The following is a 17386-nucleotide window of genomic DNA, read 5'->3' as shown; positions in this document are numbered from 1 at the left end:
CATCAGCTTCAGCTGTAGTTTGTGTTTAGTGCTAAAGAGCAATTGGTAGCATAGTATGCTAAACTAACAGTGAACATCTGCATGCTAGCAGTTAGCTGAAAGCATTACTTTTAGCTTTACAGAGCTGCTAGCATGGCTGTAGACTCTATCAACTACAACATTTACAACATTTTTACGTGTCCTCTGCCTCTGTGTATGTAATCCAACCAACTGCTGGTTACCTCTTACTGGGTGAGATCTTGAGCTCTATAAAATAATTTTTTAGTTGAAATCAGTTCAACACTGATGTTTCTGCATTTACGATTACAGATACTGGCACAGGGCCTTACTTTGGCCACTCAAGGCAATCTGGAAAAAGCAGTCTTGTCTATATTATAATGCATTTGGTGTGAAGATATAATAAATTCGTCACTGGTAATTTAATAGAGCTGTGTGTGCTTGTGTGTTAAATTAAAGAAGAACAAGGCAGTGTCTTCACCGTCATTAATACTGACTATAAAGTATGGGCTTATCAGGGTTCTTGTCCAGTATCTATCAAAATGTGACAAAAGAGTAACAGAGCATTTGTCTTTAACATCTTTATTCATCTTTTTTCATTATTTTTATTTGTATTGAAATTCATACTCTTTGTGTCTTCTGGACCTCTTTTATTTTTTTAACGGCTTCTGTCAGCTAACGCGTCTAAACAAAAATCACCAAAAATGATTTCATGTTGTACAATCCACCTGGCGGACATTCCTATTGGCTTCACCAGGGTGCCATTCCACAGCTGTGGTCCAACACTGTGCGAGGAAGTTCCATTTTTAACCAAGATTTTACTGTTTCTAACTGCACGGTTTAAGAACACACTTGAGTACTTGTTAGGCTGAACATCAGATGAGCTGCATGGATGGAAAGAAGTGCGTTCACCTGTCAGACACTAATTATTTTAATGAAGTACAAGTGCACAAGTGTCTGCTTAACACCAATACAGTAAAATACACAAGACATTATTGTCACTGTTGTCACCACAAATGAACAGCGGCATGAAGAACATTAATGTTCGGATCACAAGATGACAATACTGCCTCTGCATTTTCAACCCAAGATGGCTGAGAACTTGAAAAACTGACTAAATAATTCATGATTACTGTTGATCAGAATCTGGGTTTCCTAAAAAGCATCTTCACATATACAACTTCTTCTTACTGGTTCATAACCTAACAGATATTACACTTGCACTACGAGGTGATGCTTCAGGGAAAGCCAGACCACAACAAAGATTCACGGTTAAAAAAAAACAAAAAAAACAGGAACTTCCTCAAAAGACGTCAACCTACAAAGAGGAACAGCAAGGAAGCCCTACGGTCTGCCATGTGTTCCATACTGCTTTATCCTGATTGGCCGTGACAATATTGTTTCCTCACTTTTCCTCCTGCAAACAGGACTGAATGGGCACCGCAGGTTACTGTACCCAGAAGAGACACAAAACGCCTCGTCCTCAAAAACATGGAGAAAAAAAAAAGAAAATAAGAGGAGGAGAGGCTATTTGAAAACCTGATTTGGATATGGACACTTGATCTGATGCTGGACAAACCAAGATGCTCCAGCAGAAAGAGGCAGTGACTGTGTTCCAGACCAAATACTCCCCTGTAACAAGGTTGTTCACTTCACCCAATAAATCCAAATTGAACTAAAGGATGAAACCATGAACAAAAAAAAAGGAGAAGAAAGTTCTTAAGGTTCAAATGTCTATGACCGTCCCTAAATATATTTTTCTTGCTTAACTCGACTTGTTGAATGATTGAAATTCACACCTCTGTTCTAATAAACTGGACAAAAGATAAACATGGACTTCCACATAAAATGGGAAAATAACTTCATGATTACACCTGTCCATGTCTGTTAGGATCACTTAGAAAACAAGTGTGCAGGGAAGGTGGGGTCTGTATTTGGTTTGGAACGGAGCCGCAGCAGATACAAATAAGAACCCGCATTTCTAGATGCACAAGATTCTGTGATGTGATGACATCACAAGAGCAAACGTTAACGGGTTGGACTGACTGTGATGACGGCACAGAGCAGCTGCAGAAACCCATCGAGTCCCCTGAAATGTTAGTCGTTCTCTAACCACACTGTCATGGAAACCCTCGACCTACAGATGATGTTTTGCAAATTTGACAGCACACAAATTAACAAGAATGTGAAGTCATTTTAAAGTTAATTAGATGTTTTGGATTAACGTTTTTGTCCTGGCATCACTCCTTGGTAGCTGCCTCAGTTCCAAAGCGACATCAATGAGATCTGCATACTCTGTAACCGTCAACACTGTCATCTGAAATGCAATGATGAGCTAACGCCCGCAGCAGGGCGGTGCTGGTATTACACCCCTCCCCCACCCCTGTTCCCAATGTCCCTCAGTTTACAAGAAACAAACAGGAAATAAAAAGATAAAAGAAAAAGAAAGACAGAAAAAGAAATCCCCCCACCCCCCAACTGGGCCTGCCAGCACGCCATTGACTTCAAGTGTGTAGGAGTGTGTGCATGTGTGCGTGTGTGCGTGACAATCAGTGTGTGTGCGGTCAAGGCCGCCAGAGTCTCTGAGAATATGTGAGCACTGGTGTTTGTCTGTGTGTGTGCGCGTGGAGGCTCCATGGGGGTGAGGGGGACTCCTAGTATTTCTTCCCCGGGATGAACTCCTTCGCCTCGGGATTCAAGACGCTCTTCCTCTGCAGAAAAAAAGACATGGAACAAGAGTAAGGGCTTATTCCTTTGAACCTGAACTCTTGCAGTGTTCATCAATTTCTAAGTGAGCGTCTCTGTTGTGAAAATGAATGCATCTCTGACTCACCGCCACTTCCTCCAGGTTGCTGTGGTGATCGCTGACGGACAGGCCGTTGAGCTGCTGCTGCAGCTGCCCCACCCCCTGGTTGTTGAGGTCACGTGAAGGGATGAACCAATCCTGGTCCTCCTCCTCCAGCATTTCCTGGAAGCAGCGCTCCAAGAACTCCTGCTCCAACAGCTCCTCTTCCACCTGGGAGATGACGCGGGAGAGAATAAAGAGAGAGAGGTGAGTGACATGTGCAAGGGCACAGAAATTGGCAGGAAAAAAGAGCCTGGGATAGATGGACAGCAGGAGGCATATATAGGAGAGATTATTTGCGCGACAAGTAGGTGGAAGGTTTCCCCAAAGAGAAATCTTCTCAGAAATGTGGTGGCATTAAAATACATGACTCATCCAGGCAAGCTCGAGAAACAGACTGAGAGGTCTAGAGACAGCTGAAGGGGCAGTGAATACTGGAAGAAGATGGATTTTGAGAGGAGGTGGGGGGGTGATGTACCTATACATCACTAACCAGTAACTTAAGTGAAAGAAAACTCAAGAAAAATTAAATTGTGGGTGGATATCAGTCTGACCTGAGACCCTCCGTCAGGATAGCCAGGAAAACATGAAGGAGGGTGCAGAATGAAATGGCAGAGCAAAATGTACAGGGGAGCTTCAGTGAGGTTAGAGAGACAGGAGAGCGGGACAGCAGGAAGGAAGCGGAGGGGGGAGTGAGGACATATAGGAAATGGCAAATAAGCAAAAAGGACAAGTGGTATGGAGTGAAGGATGAGAAGTAATTCAGTGGCACATTCCTGAAATTCTCATTAATCTAGGCAACATAGCAAAGAGCACAATGTGATGTGGGGTCACAATCTAGGAAAGCAGGTGCAAGAAGGAGGGATGTTAACATTTTAAATTCCAACACTTAGCAGGCTCTGCTAATAAAAATGCAGGAGGCTTTGTTGGTGTGGGCATGCTGCTGCAGGTGCTGGTGGGAAGATGAAATATGATCCAGAGAGAAAGGGGGGCCCTGGTGCCTGATCATGCTTGGGATAAGGAGCCAACCATGAACATCAACTTCCCCAGTTTAACTCTCTTTGCCATTCACTATCTCTCTTTCCCAGAAATACTTTAAAAATAATAAACTACGGACAACCCGATAGCTGGGTGGTTTTGGTTAGGGTGCATACCACATGGGGCAAAGGCCCAAAGAAGTGAGTCCCAGCTGTCTCTCTCCATTATCAAATAAAGGCATAAAATGTCCCAAAAAATATCACAAAATAACAATCCCTTGAATTTGATTTTGAAAGAACTGACCAAAATATGTACCAAGTGGCACATTTAGCAGCTGACAAATGCCTGGAAAAACCATATATAGAAGACACTGTTTCTAATTGACTTTAAACTTATCCTTGACATTTCCTAGTTGGCCAGCACAGGCAGATGTTGGTCGGAACGCGACCTTCAGGATGGCGTCCAAGTCAAAATATGAAGTCTGATATTGAGACAGAGCACATAATACCAGCACTTTTGCTTTGATGAAACTAATCATGTCCCCCGGCTGAATTTTCCAAGATGACGCCGTGTTTGAAGGAAGAAGATGATTATGGCATGAGGGAATGTGTGTGTGTGTGTGTGTGTGGGGACAGAGGCCAGATAGAAAGAAGGAATGAGAGTAGGAAGAGACTGCGAGGGACAAACACATTGAGTCTGTGTATCTCAGTCTCTCGGTCTCTAAAATCAGTTGGAAATTAGAAATTAGAGTTAAAATAGTGTGAGCACCCACCTGTCTGTTATACTCTTCTTCATTCTCCATCCACATGTACTCAGCGAATGGGTTGGCATCGCTGCCCTCTCCTGCGTGCCCATTAGCCACCGGCTCCTTTCCCTCCTTGCCCGGAGCTCCTCCTCCCGGTGTCTTGGCCACCTCTGGACCGCTCATCTCAGCCGGTTCTGCACAGGAAAACAGCATCTTTTAGGTAAACCACAAAAACTCTTCATTAAACTTCAGCTCACGACTTCATCGTGGTTAAATATATATACTCAAAAAGACATGCTGAAAGTATTTTGGGCCCCCAAAAGCAAATGAAACACAAGCAAACTTCCTCATTTTGTTCTCTTCTTGAAGCCAGATAACTTTGACTCTTCTCCCATTATTTAACCCGCAGCTGGGTCTTATTGTCTGTTAAATTTACATTATCTCATCTGAATCGAGGCTCTGACGTTTCAGCCCGAGATCCAAATTGAACAAATCAGCGGCATCTCAGTTTCATTTTAGCTACAGCTGAAAAATTGCTCCTACGGGTAGAAAAGTCTTCATGGAGTCTCAGTGCTCATAAACAATAAAACCATAAAACAACTATTTTCCCTATCTCATAATCTGAAGAATAAGAGACAGACTGAAAACTGCATCACAAGCTGGGACTGATCCTGCTCTCCAAAACTACTCTGTGATATCTAAAAATGTTCCTACAGCAAACAACTAAATGAGACCAAGAGCTTAATAGAGTTGTTGGCATTTTACGACTCCAATCAATCGCTTTTCAGGTTGGCGAATTGCAGTGCTGTGGTAAAAGGCCACAGTGTGTTATTTTTAAACAAGGAAAATACACACAGGCCCAGGCTGACATCATGAAGAGAAACAGCGACATTCCCATGCAAACAAACACCCAGGGTGTTAAATCAGTTGGATTATACTAATAAAAAGAGAAAATACAGCATGATGTCAGCTTCCTCATTTCCATACAGAGTTTAGCTTTAGAGTCAAATCTACGGCAAGAACAGCAAAACCAGGAATGTAACAGAATAAATGTCAGAGAAAAGCACAAGTCAGAGCAGCGTCAGGAGAGAAAAGTTACAATAAATCAGTGAGTCATCAAACATAATAGTGCTGTATGTTGCAATGCAGGTGTTACACTCACACACACCTGTCCAGCTGCCTTCAGATGACTGATTAAACAGAAGGCAAAATAGATAACTGAGTAAAAAATTAAAATGCAGTTGAAAAATCAATCTTTGGGTTCAGTACATGTGTTTTATGGATGTTCTTGCTACAGTGCCAGTGGTATTTCTTTGGTACTCTTAATGCTGAGCATTATGCAGGTTAGAAAGTAATTTTGAGTGCTTATGTCACTGACAAGTATTCTATACTGCACATTTTGCGCTTGAACTTTCCAATCGAATGATTTAAATACTTGCTGAGTGACGCTTTAATGAAAGCACACCTGGTTGTCAGACATCTAAGTACAAAGAGCCAGCATCATCTACATGAAAGGGCCCTGACACACCAAGTTGACAGTCAGCCGTTGGTCAATGTCAGGCCGCCGATGAGTGCCTGTTGCTCTAGTTTTGGTGGTGCATCCTGCACAGCTGGCCATCGCCTTTTTTTTTTTTTTTTTTCAGCCAATTGAGCTTGGAGAATCGGCATCTGAGACACCAGAGCCCATTGGTAAGTGAAATCAACTCAAGTCAAGAAAGAACGAATCAAAAAATAAATAAATAAATAAAAATAATTTATATTAGGTTAGCTTATGTTTTAGCCACTGAGCTCTTTAGCAGAAACGGTTTAAAATGGTTTGTGTTATTGTTCGTTAGCGCACGGTGAATATGCTTTGTTTTTTCAACATCAGGTTGTGTCGTTAACTGGCTAACTAGGCTCTTGAATACGTCCTGTCTGTCTTCCGGTTTCCCTTTTTGAATGACGCATACAGACTCCCGCCACCTGCTGGTATGAAGTTATTCCCTCCTTCACACAGGTGCTAGTACGTGCTAGTTGGCCACTGGCTTTAGTCTTTGCGGTGTGTTGTAAGAGCAATTTTTTGGCGACACAGGCAACATAACAGTCCGCCTTCATTGCCAGGTTTAGTGTGTCTGGGCCTTAAATGAACTTCCATCCTGTTTCACTTCTTCTCCTTCCTTTGCACTGGGTGTTACAATACCTTCTACTTTCTGCCACACACGACATAACTATGCTTAAAAAAGGTAGTTCACATTGCAACAGGAATTCATGACACCATCTAAAATGCCATATCATAAGTATTCTAGAGTCAAATAAGGAGAAAATGGCAATTAAACATGATTATTTGTGCTTCCCTACTTTTGGAACGCAGAACTTCTGCTCTGTAATGACATAATCCTCAGACTGCCAGCCAGCTCAAACAGACGTGTCATGACTCAACTGCGGCCTCTCAGTGGGGAGAGAGGGGGAAAAAAAGGGACAGCGATGATCTCAACCAAGCCGCACACAGCCCCAGGGTCAGCCCGATGCAGACACACTATGGCAATGTTTGCCTTGCGGGGTCTGACTCCCAGCAGCTTCACTCATATAATAAAAACCTGATTTACAGGACATAATGTTACGTTGACACAGATTCCTGTTATTTTGGCCTTGATCAGTGAAACAAAATCAACAAAGGAGAGCTGAGTCCAACCCGAGGCAGACTGCCACTGACAGTACACAGTGACAGCACGGACACACTGTTCTTCAGGAGTTCAAATAAACACGTATAATCTAAGTAGGTTAGTAGACTAAGAGGAGGTGTGTCTGCCTGGCTCAAAGCTGTCAGTGTTTCTGTATACCTGTGGAAGCAGTTTAATTATGCAGTGCAGAGATTACACGAGATGTCAGCTATGAAGGCAAATAACACTCAGGGAGGGAGCATGTGAGAGAGCAAGATAGAACGTTTTGTAAAAGAATACGACAGGCCTAAATTTAATTCTGCACTCGCTGAGCAAGGCGCCAGCAGAGTTTGAAGTCTGCATGTGAGTGTGCCACTGTGTTCAAATTCACTTTTACTGCAGTCTACAACATGTCATTGAACAACAAAGTCTTTCAACATCGATTGCCAAAGTTTACCAGACAGTTCAAACAAATGCACAACACTGAAGATGTGCAGCATTTAATTAAATATATTAGGCATGGGAGTAAGAAAAACAAGACAGGCAACAATAAGTTTACACCAGAGGTCTATCTATATATCTATAGCAAAATGTCCTTTATAAATGGATGAAATTATAGTTAAAAATATGATTCAAGTCACTCATGAAGCAAACATGCTAAACTACTTTCTGGTTCCAGCTTCTGTCAAAGAAGTCAAAGAAGCTGCTATTCTGTTTTATATGATAATTTTCTGACATTAGATTAAACCAGACATTCTATCTGGAAAAAAAAAAAAAAAAAGAATCCATTTTGCATCTCTCTTTGAAACATGTATTAAAAGAAGTATGAAATCCATAAAGCCAAAAGTCATCAGGGGAATCCCCACCCTACTAATCAATTCCAACAATTAACTCACTGCAAACATGCCTCTACTTGGACGAGGCAGAAGTGCACGGCGGGTCAATCGGCATGAATAAGGAAAGGTGGGGACAGCGCGCACTGTGCCACGTACAGCATGTAGCACTTAATATGTTCACGTTGCATAACCATGTGTTCGTCACCATGTAATATTTAGTTAGCGGAGCCCAGCATCCTCCATGCCTGCAAGCAGAGTGTGATTTGATCCGATTTGATGAGGGTGAAGGATAAACAGAGGAAAGGTAAAATGCTGCTCTGCCTTGATTATGCATTTCTTCACTGCAGATCTTTAAGATGAACTCTATATTTTCCTCCTCTTAGCATAAAATAATGTTTCCTTGGGTTGACATATTTGTTTTATGTATGAGGAGTGGATTACATATTTTAAATGACATTAATTGGAGGTGTACCTCTGTTAAAAAAGTCATCAAAAGTCACTATTTTAATAAGCCAATAATCCATTAATTCATCACACAAATCAATCAAAATTCACTAATTCCAGCAGCTTTTGTATAAATTAAATACTTTTGAGTGTCAAAACATTAGAAGCAAAACCTTGGAAAACAATGCTGGACATTTATTTTGCTCTAGTCTGCTACTTCACAGGTTAGGCGGTTGCTTGATTACTCCTTAAATTTATAATGCAAAAAAGCCAAACATATAATAATTCTACTTTGTCAAAAGGAAATATTTGCTGATTTTCTTAGGTTTTGGACTGTTGGACAAAGAAATATGAGGCTCTGGACAACTGTGATGGACACTTTTCACACAGATTCACGTTTTACAGACCAAGCAGTGACTCAAGAAATAACAGTTGGCATTATTAAACTGATAATGAAGACGATTCTTGGTAGCAGCCCTAAAAACATAAATCAATACAAACAGTAAAGGACATGTCTCCAAGTCAGCTCATTTCATCCCAATTGTAAACAGCTTGTAAACTGGTTGGATAACAACAAAATCAGGTAAGGCCATACAAAGGAACAGTTTTGTAAGGTCAAAGGATTAAACTCCACGCGTGGACATGTCTGGTCAGGTGTTTACAAATCATTTGTTTTTTAGAAGACACTTTAAGTACCTGCATGTGAAGAAAAAAAACTAAAAAAAAAAATAAAAAAATCTCCAAAAGAGATCCAACATGGAGCAGGAAAAAAACTAGAGAACACGAGAAAGCGAAGAAATGTTAATGCAACTCCGTCAACTGTTCATAATATGTGCTTTGAATCCGACAGAGTAAGACGCTTCACAACACATTATGTAATGTAACAGTTAAGTGTACTGTGTGTAATGGGAGCTGTGTCGTCGTAGCGTATAGCATGCTAACGCCTTCTGAGAGCTAACGGGCTCAACCAGGTGTCCGGGCCTACCTGGAAAGTTGGTAAAGGGATTGGACGGTTTTAGCCGAGGTAATGCTAAGTGGCTAGTTTCCCGTAGCTGCAAATAGATGGATACACATAGCTGGGCTGTCAATGGACGGGCCTAAGGTGAAAGCTATCCCAGTAACAACAAAGGGTAGCGGGCTGGGTGGCTATAAGCAGTTATTTCCAGTACAGTCGTTGCGTGATTTTGCCTGAAAACAGCTCAAATGCAAACAATTAACCAAACGCAAACGACGCTGTACGCTTTTATAACACGTTAACAAAACACCGAGGTCAAAGTCCGCTCCTGTTAAGACGCTTGAGGCCAAACAAAGTCGGCTGCTCCGCTATCAGCTAGCACGCTGCTACAGCATGGCAGCATCACTGAAGCAGGTCAACATAACAAGCCTCCGCTCCGGGGACTGCAACAGCTTCACACACACACAATACGCGACACGACAAGCTTTTAAAAGTTACCTGGCATTGTGCTCTCGGTGTTCTCCTCGAAGTGTAACGTGACACAAAGTTATATTAACTGCACAGCGAAGAGTGCGTGTTCGTCGTTTCTCCAGTGGGGATTACTCTGTGCTGCGATGCAACGTAGCTCAAGTTAGCTAAATCCTGTTAGCCACCTTGCTAACGTTAGAGAGCTGGGTCGGTCACGTGGTCTGCTGCTGCATTCGCGTTCTCTCGGGAATGTGGGAATTACGAGCAGATTTCACATGAAAGCAATGCTAAAAATGTGAAAAATGCCTTTTGTAACTTCGAGCAACCCAAGGTAACATCTTTGCATGTCTTGTTTTAACCGATCAATTGTCCTAACCCATAAAAAAGTCAGCATACAATGATATAAACAGGAAAAAGCTGAAAATCATCACATTATATTGTTTTTCTGCTTGATAGACTACTTCAGTGATTCATAAATGAACTGATTCATAGTTCTAGTTCTAAACTTGAGCAAACTGTGATTAAAAAACTAACAAAATTCTTGTATTCTACTGATAACAGTATAAAGAGTTTGATCTCATGCACCAGTGCTTTGAGTATTTGATGTGTGTTAATATGGAAATATAATGGAAATATAATATTACATATATATATATATAATATCATGAGCTATATGGATATTGGAAAATGCTTGTTTATACGGGGATTTCAATCATGTCTAACAGCCCTAACTCAGATGTCAGAATCCATCTGAATATTGACGTGGGCAAATAACAATTTTCAGAACATGCAGCTTTCTGTGTGAAGGATAAACAGCATTACCACTCACAAATATTAGTACATACAGCCCAGGTAAACAGTGCATGTGGGGTGCAAATGAAAAACAAACTGACCCAAAGTGCAGTCAGAAAGAACTGATGTTTCTTTATAGTGCAAAAACAAAAGAATATTATGCACAGAAACAGACGTGGCCCGGATATGCAAGCCGCTACACCACAACATCTGGTTGTGAACCACCACAGTATTTCCATTCCTATTCCTCCCTAGAGGCTAGCAGTGCGTGATTGATGGATCCCAAGACTGAGGAAATCCAGAAGAAGATCCAGCTCTGATAAACTCAAGCAGAAAAAACACTGTAAATCACTGACCCTCGTTCTTTTACTGTCTGGTCTGATTGGATAAAAGCCTGTCTTTTTTATCTGTTAACAGAAATGTTGCAAATGTGGATCTTGGCTTGTTTTTTTCTCCCCTGTCCTATTTATTCGACAAATATTACAACACAAATAAACACCACCTGCATTGGACTATCACAGACTGAAATATATATTTCTTTCTTCCCTGGTTAGAAGTCCCTGCAGTTAATGTCTTTAGTTACGCTAATTGAGCAACTGACAGTGGCTGAGATTGTAGTTGCCTAGCAGCAAACAAGGGACAATCATTGTGTTTTACTATCAGTTAAGAAAAGTGATTATCCTGTTTTGAATCGAGCAAAGCACATCCACTGTGACCTCCACACATATAGTTCACAGTTATACACTGAAGAAATGATTGCAGTAAATAGCTCAAGGCCACGAGTTTATTCATTTTGCCGCAATGACTGCTCAGTCGTGACATCTGATGGTAACTCCATGGCCTGTACACTCAGCTACCAATTTATTTGAGACACTTAACAAAAAAATAACCAACTCTGCAGTACATGATCCCTCATAACCGTTATAATGTTCAGATTTTGTTAAGGCTATTTTAGAGAGTTGCTGATTACATTTTAAGGTCATTTTGGAGAATGTAGTTTGTATTGCTGTTGCACTATACTGCATTATACTGAGATGGGTTCCCAATATTTGCCATGTATGCCTATATCAATGAGGGTAGACTAACAACTCTCCTACAAATGCATTTCAACAGCACCAAAATGCCATAAAGTTGAATCATCGACCCTCTAAACACATTACAAACTTCCTGAAGGCAAGATTTGTTGTAGGACCGTTGTATTAGACTACATTTGTTTTAGCCTGGTGTGCCTAATAAACTGACAACTGAGTGTGTGACACTACTTGTCCATACAAATAGCCCAAAATCCCAAACTATTCCATTTTGAATTATACATAACAGAGAAAAGCAACAAACCCTCAGATTTACAGCTGGAGCCCATTAGTGTTTGGCATTTTGCTTGAAAAGTGACTTAAACAGTAAATCATTTATCAAAACTGTTACCAATACGTTTTCTTTTGATCAACAAATCCCCTGGCTCCCAGCATTGAGGGTCTGGTGGTTCCCCTGAGGAGTCAGAAGATACATGTGGACATCTTCTGCACAAGTTATGCTTACATTTGACACTTTTCACCAAACTTTCCTGCTATATTATAACATATTGGATAGCTTTTCCTCTTCACGCTTATAAAAGCTTCCTAGTTGCAACATACCACAAGGTTTTATCAGTTGTTGGTTGAGCTGTTTGCAACTCAGGGACATGTGTAACCCCAAGGCCAAGGGTCATACACCACAAAGCAAGGGCATATGTTTTACTTCTGTATTAATTTATGCCTTTTCTGCATCAGTTTATGGTATAAATGTCTTGAATTTTGAATCCACACATATCCTCTGCAAATGTCCACGTTTTAAATATTGAGGATGATGTGTCCTCCCCGAAATCTATATCTGTGCCACAAAGGTTGAAAACCAATGAACCAATCGATTAACTTCATCGTTTCAACACTGCACGTCACAGTTACGTTGACGGGCGAAAATCGGAGCTTACTATGGGTACCTGAACGCAGCATGTGAACAAACATCCCTCAAGCTCCGCCACACCACCGCTACACTTTTTACTCCGTTCCAAAACACAAATGCCTGCGTGGCTTCGGAAATAAAAGTATTTCTGACGATTCATAACAAATAACCAACACTTTCGTTGACTTTTTATATGGGGGACTAAATTATTATCATGATAAACAACAGAATATTAACTCATGAGATCTGTTATTCGAGTCAGTGTGTGTGTAATGTAGTATCCTATGTAGTGTGTTACTGATCGAAAGAAAGATACAGATCCAACATTTGAAGACTCCATATATTCACGAACTTGGGCTCCAGTGTTGCAATCTACCACAATGCAACTCATGCAGGAGAAGATTCTCAAGTTTGTTTGCCACATTTTCATCATGTTAGTGAAAGTTTTTTCCTCTTTTCAGATTGACACATGAAGGCTGATGGTACAACCCCTCAAGTAATGTTAGCCATGGCACTGCTGCAAGTTAATGAGAAAGAGGCTTTTACAATGAACCCAACATGAGTCAATTACTGTTAAATTAACATTTAGAGCCGATTAGCGTTTCTTGCTTCTCCCTCTTTCTGTCTTTCTTTATGTTTTGAAGCAAACAGCCCCTTTACTCCACCAATAACAACAGACTCACCACAACTTCAAGTGCAGATAGGGGGGAATCAGCAAACCAGCTGTCGGGGGAAAATGGCTCTTTTCCGGTCCCGGACGTCACAGAAAACCCGCACAATAAAGAAATTCCTCCAATAATCTCCAACACGCTAAATAAACACGTGTCTCCTTTGTCAGTTTGTTCGCGTTGCTGGCTAAAAAATGGGTAAATCCACTGTTTCTCTGCCGAAACGTCGAGGGGGGAAAACGTTGTGTCGTGGGTTGCGTTTGTCCAGCTGTACACTTCAGTCATTGGTTGGAATCTACGTCAGTCAACGTTTCCTAGCAATGCTATTGGCTCAGACGAACACACGCCCCGCCCCACCCCTCAATTCATGTAAGTAAACAAAATATAACCCATTTTTCTCGCTGCTCCTTTTTTGTAATCAATATGACTAGTTAATATTTGACAACGTGGCGGTTTTAACCAGGTCGGACTCTTCTCTAGCAGACGAGGCTGTGGTTTTATGTTTTTTAAGGCTGTTAAGGAAGAGAAAGCAAGAAGAAAGGAAGAGAGTAAAAGTACAACAGATGAAAGCTTTTCATAATAGTGTGAGCAGGGGCGTGCAAATGGTTTTTGGGGGCGTTTGTGGATCATCAATTACATTGGAGTTAGGCCTACATCTGTTTCTCAGAATTATAAACATTAAGAAGTGTTTGTTTTTACTGGATTCTTGAAATATCCCCACAGCAATGTATTGTAAATTATTCACAACACGCACACAAACACAGTATTGTGTTTGTTTCATCATCGATCACTGACTGTCACGAGTCAAAAGAAGCTCTAAAAGTTCACGGCTGGTGCAGATCATGTGAAGAGCGAACCTGAAGTCACACGCGTGGTTCGCTCACAGATAAGTGATTATGTATGGCTAAACTAATAAATTTAGGTGATCTAGGCATTCCTGGAGTATGCTGGAATTTATTTTTGTTTTGTTTTTACATGCTTGTGTATGAAAAATATAAATGATGGAAAGCAAGATCAGTATAGACAACTAACTATTACAGTTGCCACACAAATTGAGCAATGGCATTGTCAATTTGTAGGACCCATCTTTGGAGGGAATTGTCATTGTGCTGTTTTCTATCAAGGCTGAAGAGTCCTTGAGGGTTATAGAAATGCCTCTAGAAATGCAGTAAGTGTTATTAAACAACCTTTCTCATCACTGGATATTTATATTTTTTTGGAAAAATACAAGTTCAGCTCTGTGACGCAAATGTATTCACAATACATGAGAAGGATGATCAAAGGTTAAGGTGAGATTAAAAAACAGCACCTGAATATGATGTTTTGCAGTGATGCTGTGAGGGTTAGGTGTGCTCCCTGACTCCTTATTAAGAAAGGTTATGTTATTAGGAGTGTCAGTGGCTTAGTGGTAGAGCAGGTGCCCCATGTACAAGGCTGTTGCCGCAGCGGCCCAGATTCAAGTCCAGCCTGCAGCCCTTTGCTGCATGTCTCTCCCTCTCTCTCCCCCCTTCACGCTTCACTGTCCTGTTGATTAAAGGCAAAACATGCCCAAAAAAAAGAAAGGTTATGTTATTAGATTTTGTGCAGAAAACAGTCCAAATTTACCACTTAGATTATATTTTTTTAAAGGTTTAATATCCCTCTGATGATACAGCAAAGCCTTAATGTTAACACTGTGTAAATCTGAAGAATTTGGGTGTAATCATTTCTAAAAATCTTTTAAAAATGTGCCCTCCCATTGGATACAACTTTAATCTAAAGATAAAGACAAGCCACAGAAAGCTCAACAACATGATTATAGACATTTTTAGGATGTTATCTGCCAATTAAATGGCTATTACCTGTAGTTCATAGATATGAGCCTCATAGATATGGGTCAGTAAGGGCCTGCTACACCTACTGGTAGGTTCAGTAGGCAGTCATCAGCACATTCAATGGCCATTATTAGGCTTCACTTTTACTTTACTTATGTTTAGGCACCAAAATAATGTGGTTAGGTTTAGAGAAAGATCATGGTTGGTTGTAAATATTAGTTTCACGTGGGGCTCAAACTGCAGTGTCCTAAGTGAAAATCCTGCATTTGACCCATCCACCACCCCTCCCTACATGTGGACTTCCTAGGACATGGAGGAAAGTCCCATGAAAGCCCTTTCTATCAGAAAGTTTCACTAACCCAAATCTAAGACACTTATCACCACTGATTATGGCCATTCCCTGGCCCGATAACAGCTAAACTGGCAGAATTTTTTTCTGTGTGTTGACAGTGTTAAAGAGCTGACAATGTTTTTAATAATGGAAATGCTGTTCTGAATCAGAAACACTGTTTGGCATAAATAACATGATGACAGTGACATGTATGTTGGTGTATGCAGAGAGATGTATACTGTTTCAGACTCTATCTAACATAATAGTGCATTCAAAATGCAGATTTGAAGCCCATGCTGACAATGATAGTTAGATAGAAAATAGTAGTAAATTGTACATTTGTTCTTAAAATGGTCATTAACCTATTGGTAGCACACATAGATAACTGAGGCCATGTTCCTCATTAGCTTCCTGGCACTTAAACACTACTTTTTCTAATAAGGTTGAACAGCCATACCTATTTAAAGAGTCCAGGGCTCATTTGCGCAATTATCAACCCATGACTACAACTTTCACCTGTTTCAACCCAGCTGTCCTCTCAAAAGCTAAAAGAGAGGAGATGTTCCAGGTCAGCAGTAAATTAGAGAGTGCATTACCCTAAAATCACAGAGGAGGGCGACTGTAACACACAGTGTGGTTATTGGGCAGTATGATGTGTCCCCTGGAAGAAAGATCATTATTGTGCTGTCAATGTAGATCGAAGTTGTGCAGCAAAAACCTTGGACATAAATACTGCACCCTGATCCAATTCCCACAACTGTAGCTGCTACTGCCTATTGAAGTAGAGACTAATTAAATAAGAGATATAATGTTTTGCCATAAAACATTAAAGTGCCTACAGTTCCATGTCTGAAACTGTTTTCCTGTAGTTACACAGCTATTAGCCCTTAGCTTACAGAGATCACAGAATAGAATCTACTTTATGCACATTTTTTCTATTAATGACAGGGCAGGTAAATACCACATCCTAAGAGTTAGGTTCTCTATACTAATTGAAAACAAGTGACTATACTGCATTATTTGAGACACTTTGCATAACGCCACTGCTTGACATTTATCTAGTTAACATTTAGATTAGCTCCACGTCATCCTAAATCAGCACTCTAACAGATGTCCAGCTTGCTCTGTTGTTTCTGCGTTGTCTCAGCTGCATGCAAGATGCATGGTTGTACATATGTGCTGAGAAGGCGTTGAGGACTTTAAATGAGGAGCACCAGATGTTTCTCAGAGTGTCAGTTCAAACCTGTGTGTGTGTCTGTGTGCTGATATATCCACAATGACATGTGATACCTCTCAGAAAACTTATAAAGGGCTGCGGTCAGGAATGGGTTGTGTCCTTGTGAATACACACAGCACACACACCCGCATGTACAAGCTGTATCCAAATGGAGGCCGAAACTAGTCAAATATGTCTCTTTACTGTGGTTTCTGATCACACATGACAAAGGCAGTTAGAGAGTCTTTGGGTGAAAAATAGCTTGATGTGAGATGCCTCATATTGCAAATTTAATACAGTGCACACACCCACATATATTGTCATGGGAGGACACAGTAATAACATGCATGCACTCATACCAACTGTTCTCACACTCACTATTTAGTTACAGAGAAAAGGAGTTACTCCATTCTTTTCCCCCTCCTTCCTTCTCTCCACTGGTGTTACATGACGCCCCCTCCCTTTTCCCTCTCTCCTCTGCTATAAATTTCACCCTCTCTATTTGCTATTGAATCATAAATCATAAATTCCCTTCCTGTACCTTCCTCTCTCCCCATTGCTCCCCCTCTCTTTTTATTACACAATAGCCCAGACTTGATGTCAGAGGCCAGTCATGTTTAATGTGTGTGTGTGTGTGTGTAATATGTGTGTGTATCTCCTATCCCAGCCTTTCCTGTGTCCCCACCCCAGGCTTCACCGGTGAGTTTATCCAATGCCACT

The 17386-nt window shown here is 40.9% G+C and overlaps 1 protein-coding gene across 2 annotated transcripts; it reads right to left on the bottom strand.

Moving 5' to 3' along the window:
• Positions 1 to 563: 563 nt before the first annotated feature.
• paip2b (poly(A) binding protein interacting protein 2B) lies at positions 564 to 13581 on the bottom strand. 2 transcript variants are annotated; one of them, XM_049568477.1, is made up of 4 exons: positions 13321 to 13581; positions 4593 to 4759; positions 2831 to 3013; positions 564 to 2708 (listed from the first exon to the last, which is right to left on the bottom strand). In XM_049568477.1, the coding sequence occupies exons 2-4, from the start codon at positions 4746 to 4748 to the stop codon at positions 2652 to 2654; spliced, it is 396 nt and encodes a 131-aa protein (XP_049424434.1). In that variant the 5' UTR covers positions 4749 to 4759; positions 13321 to 13581; the 3' UTR covers positions 564 to 2651. The 2 variants fall into 2 exon arrangements, with proteins under 2 accessions (XP_049424434.1, XP_049424433.1); XM_049568476.1 differs by lacking the exon at positions 13321 to 13581 and adding an exon at positions 9938 to 10095.
• Between the last annotated feature and the right edge of the window lie 3805 nt (positions 13582 to 17386).

Source organism: Epinephelus fuscoguttatus, linkage group LG23, assembly GCF_011397635.1.
Source record: "Epinephelus fuscoguttatus linkage group LG23, E.fuscoguttatus.final_Chr_v1".
NCBI classification, from domain to species: Eukaryota; Metazoa; Chordata; class Actinopteri; order Perciformes; family Serranidae; genus Epinephelus; species Epinephelus fuscoguttatus.
Note: the sequence above shows the minus strand (reverse complement) of the source record. Positions and strands in the feature narration are given on the sequence as shown.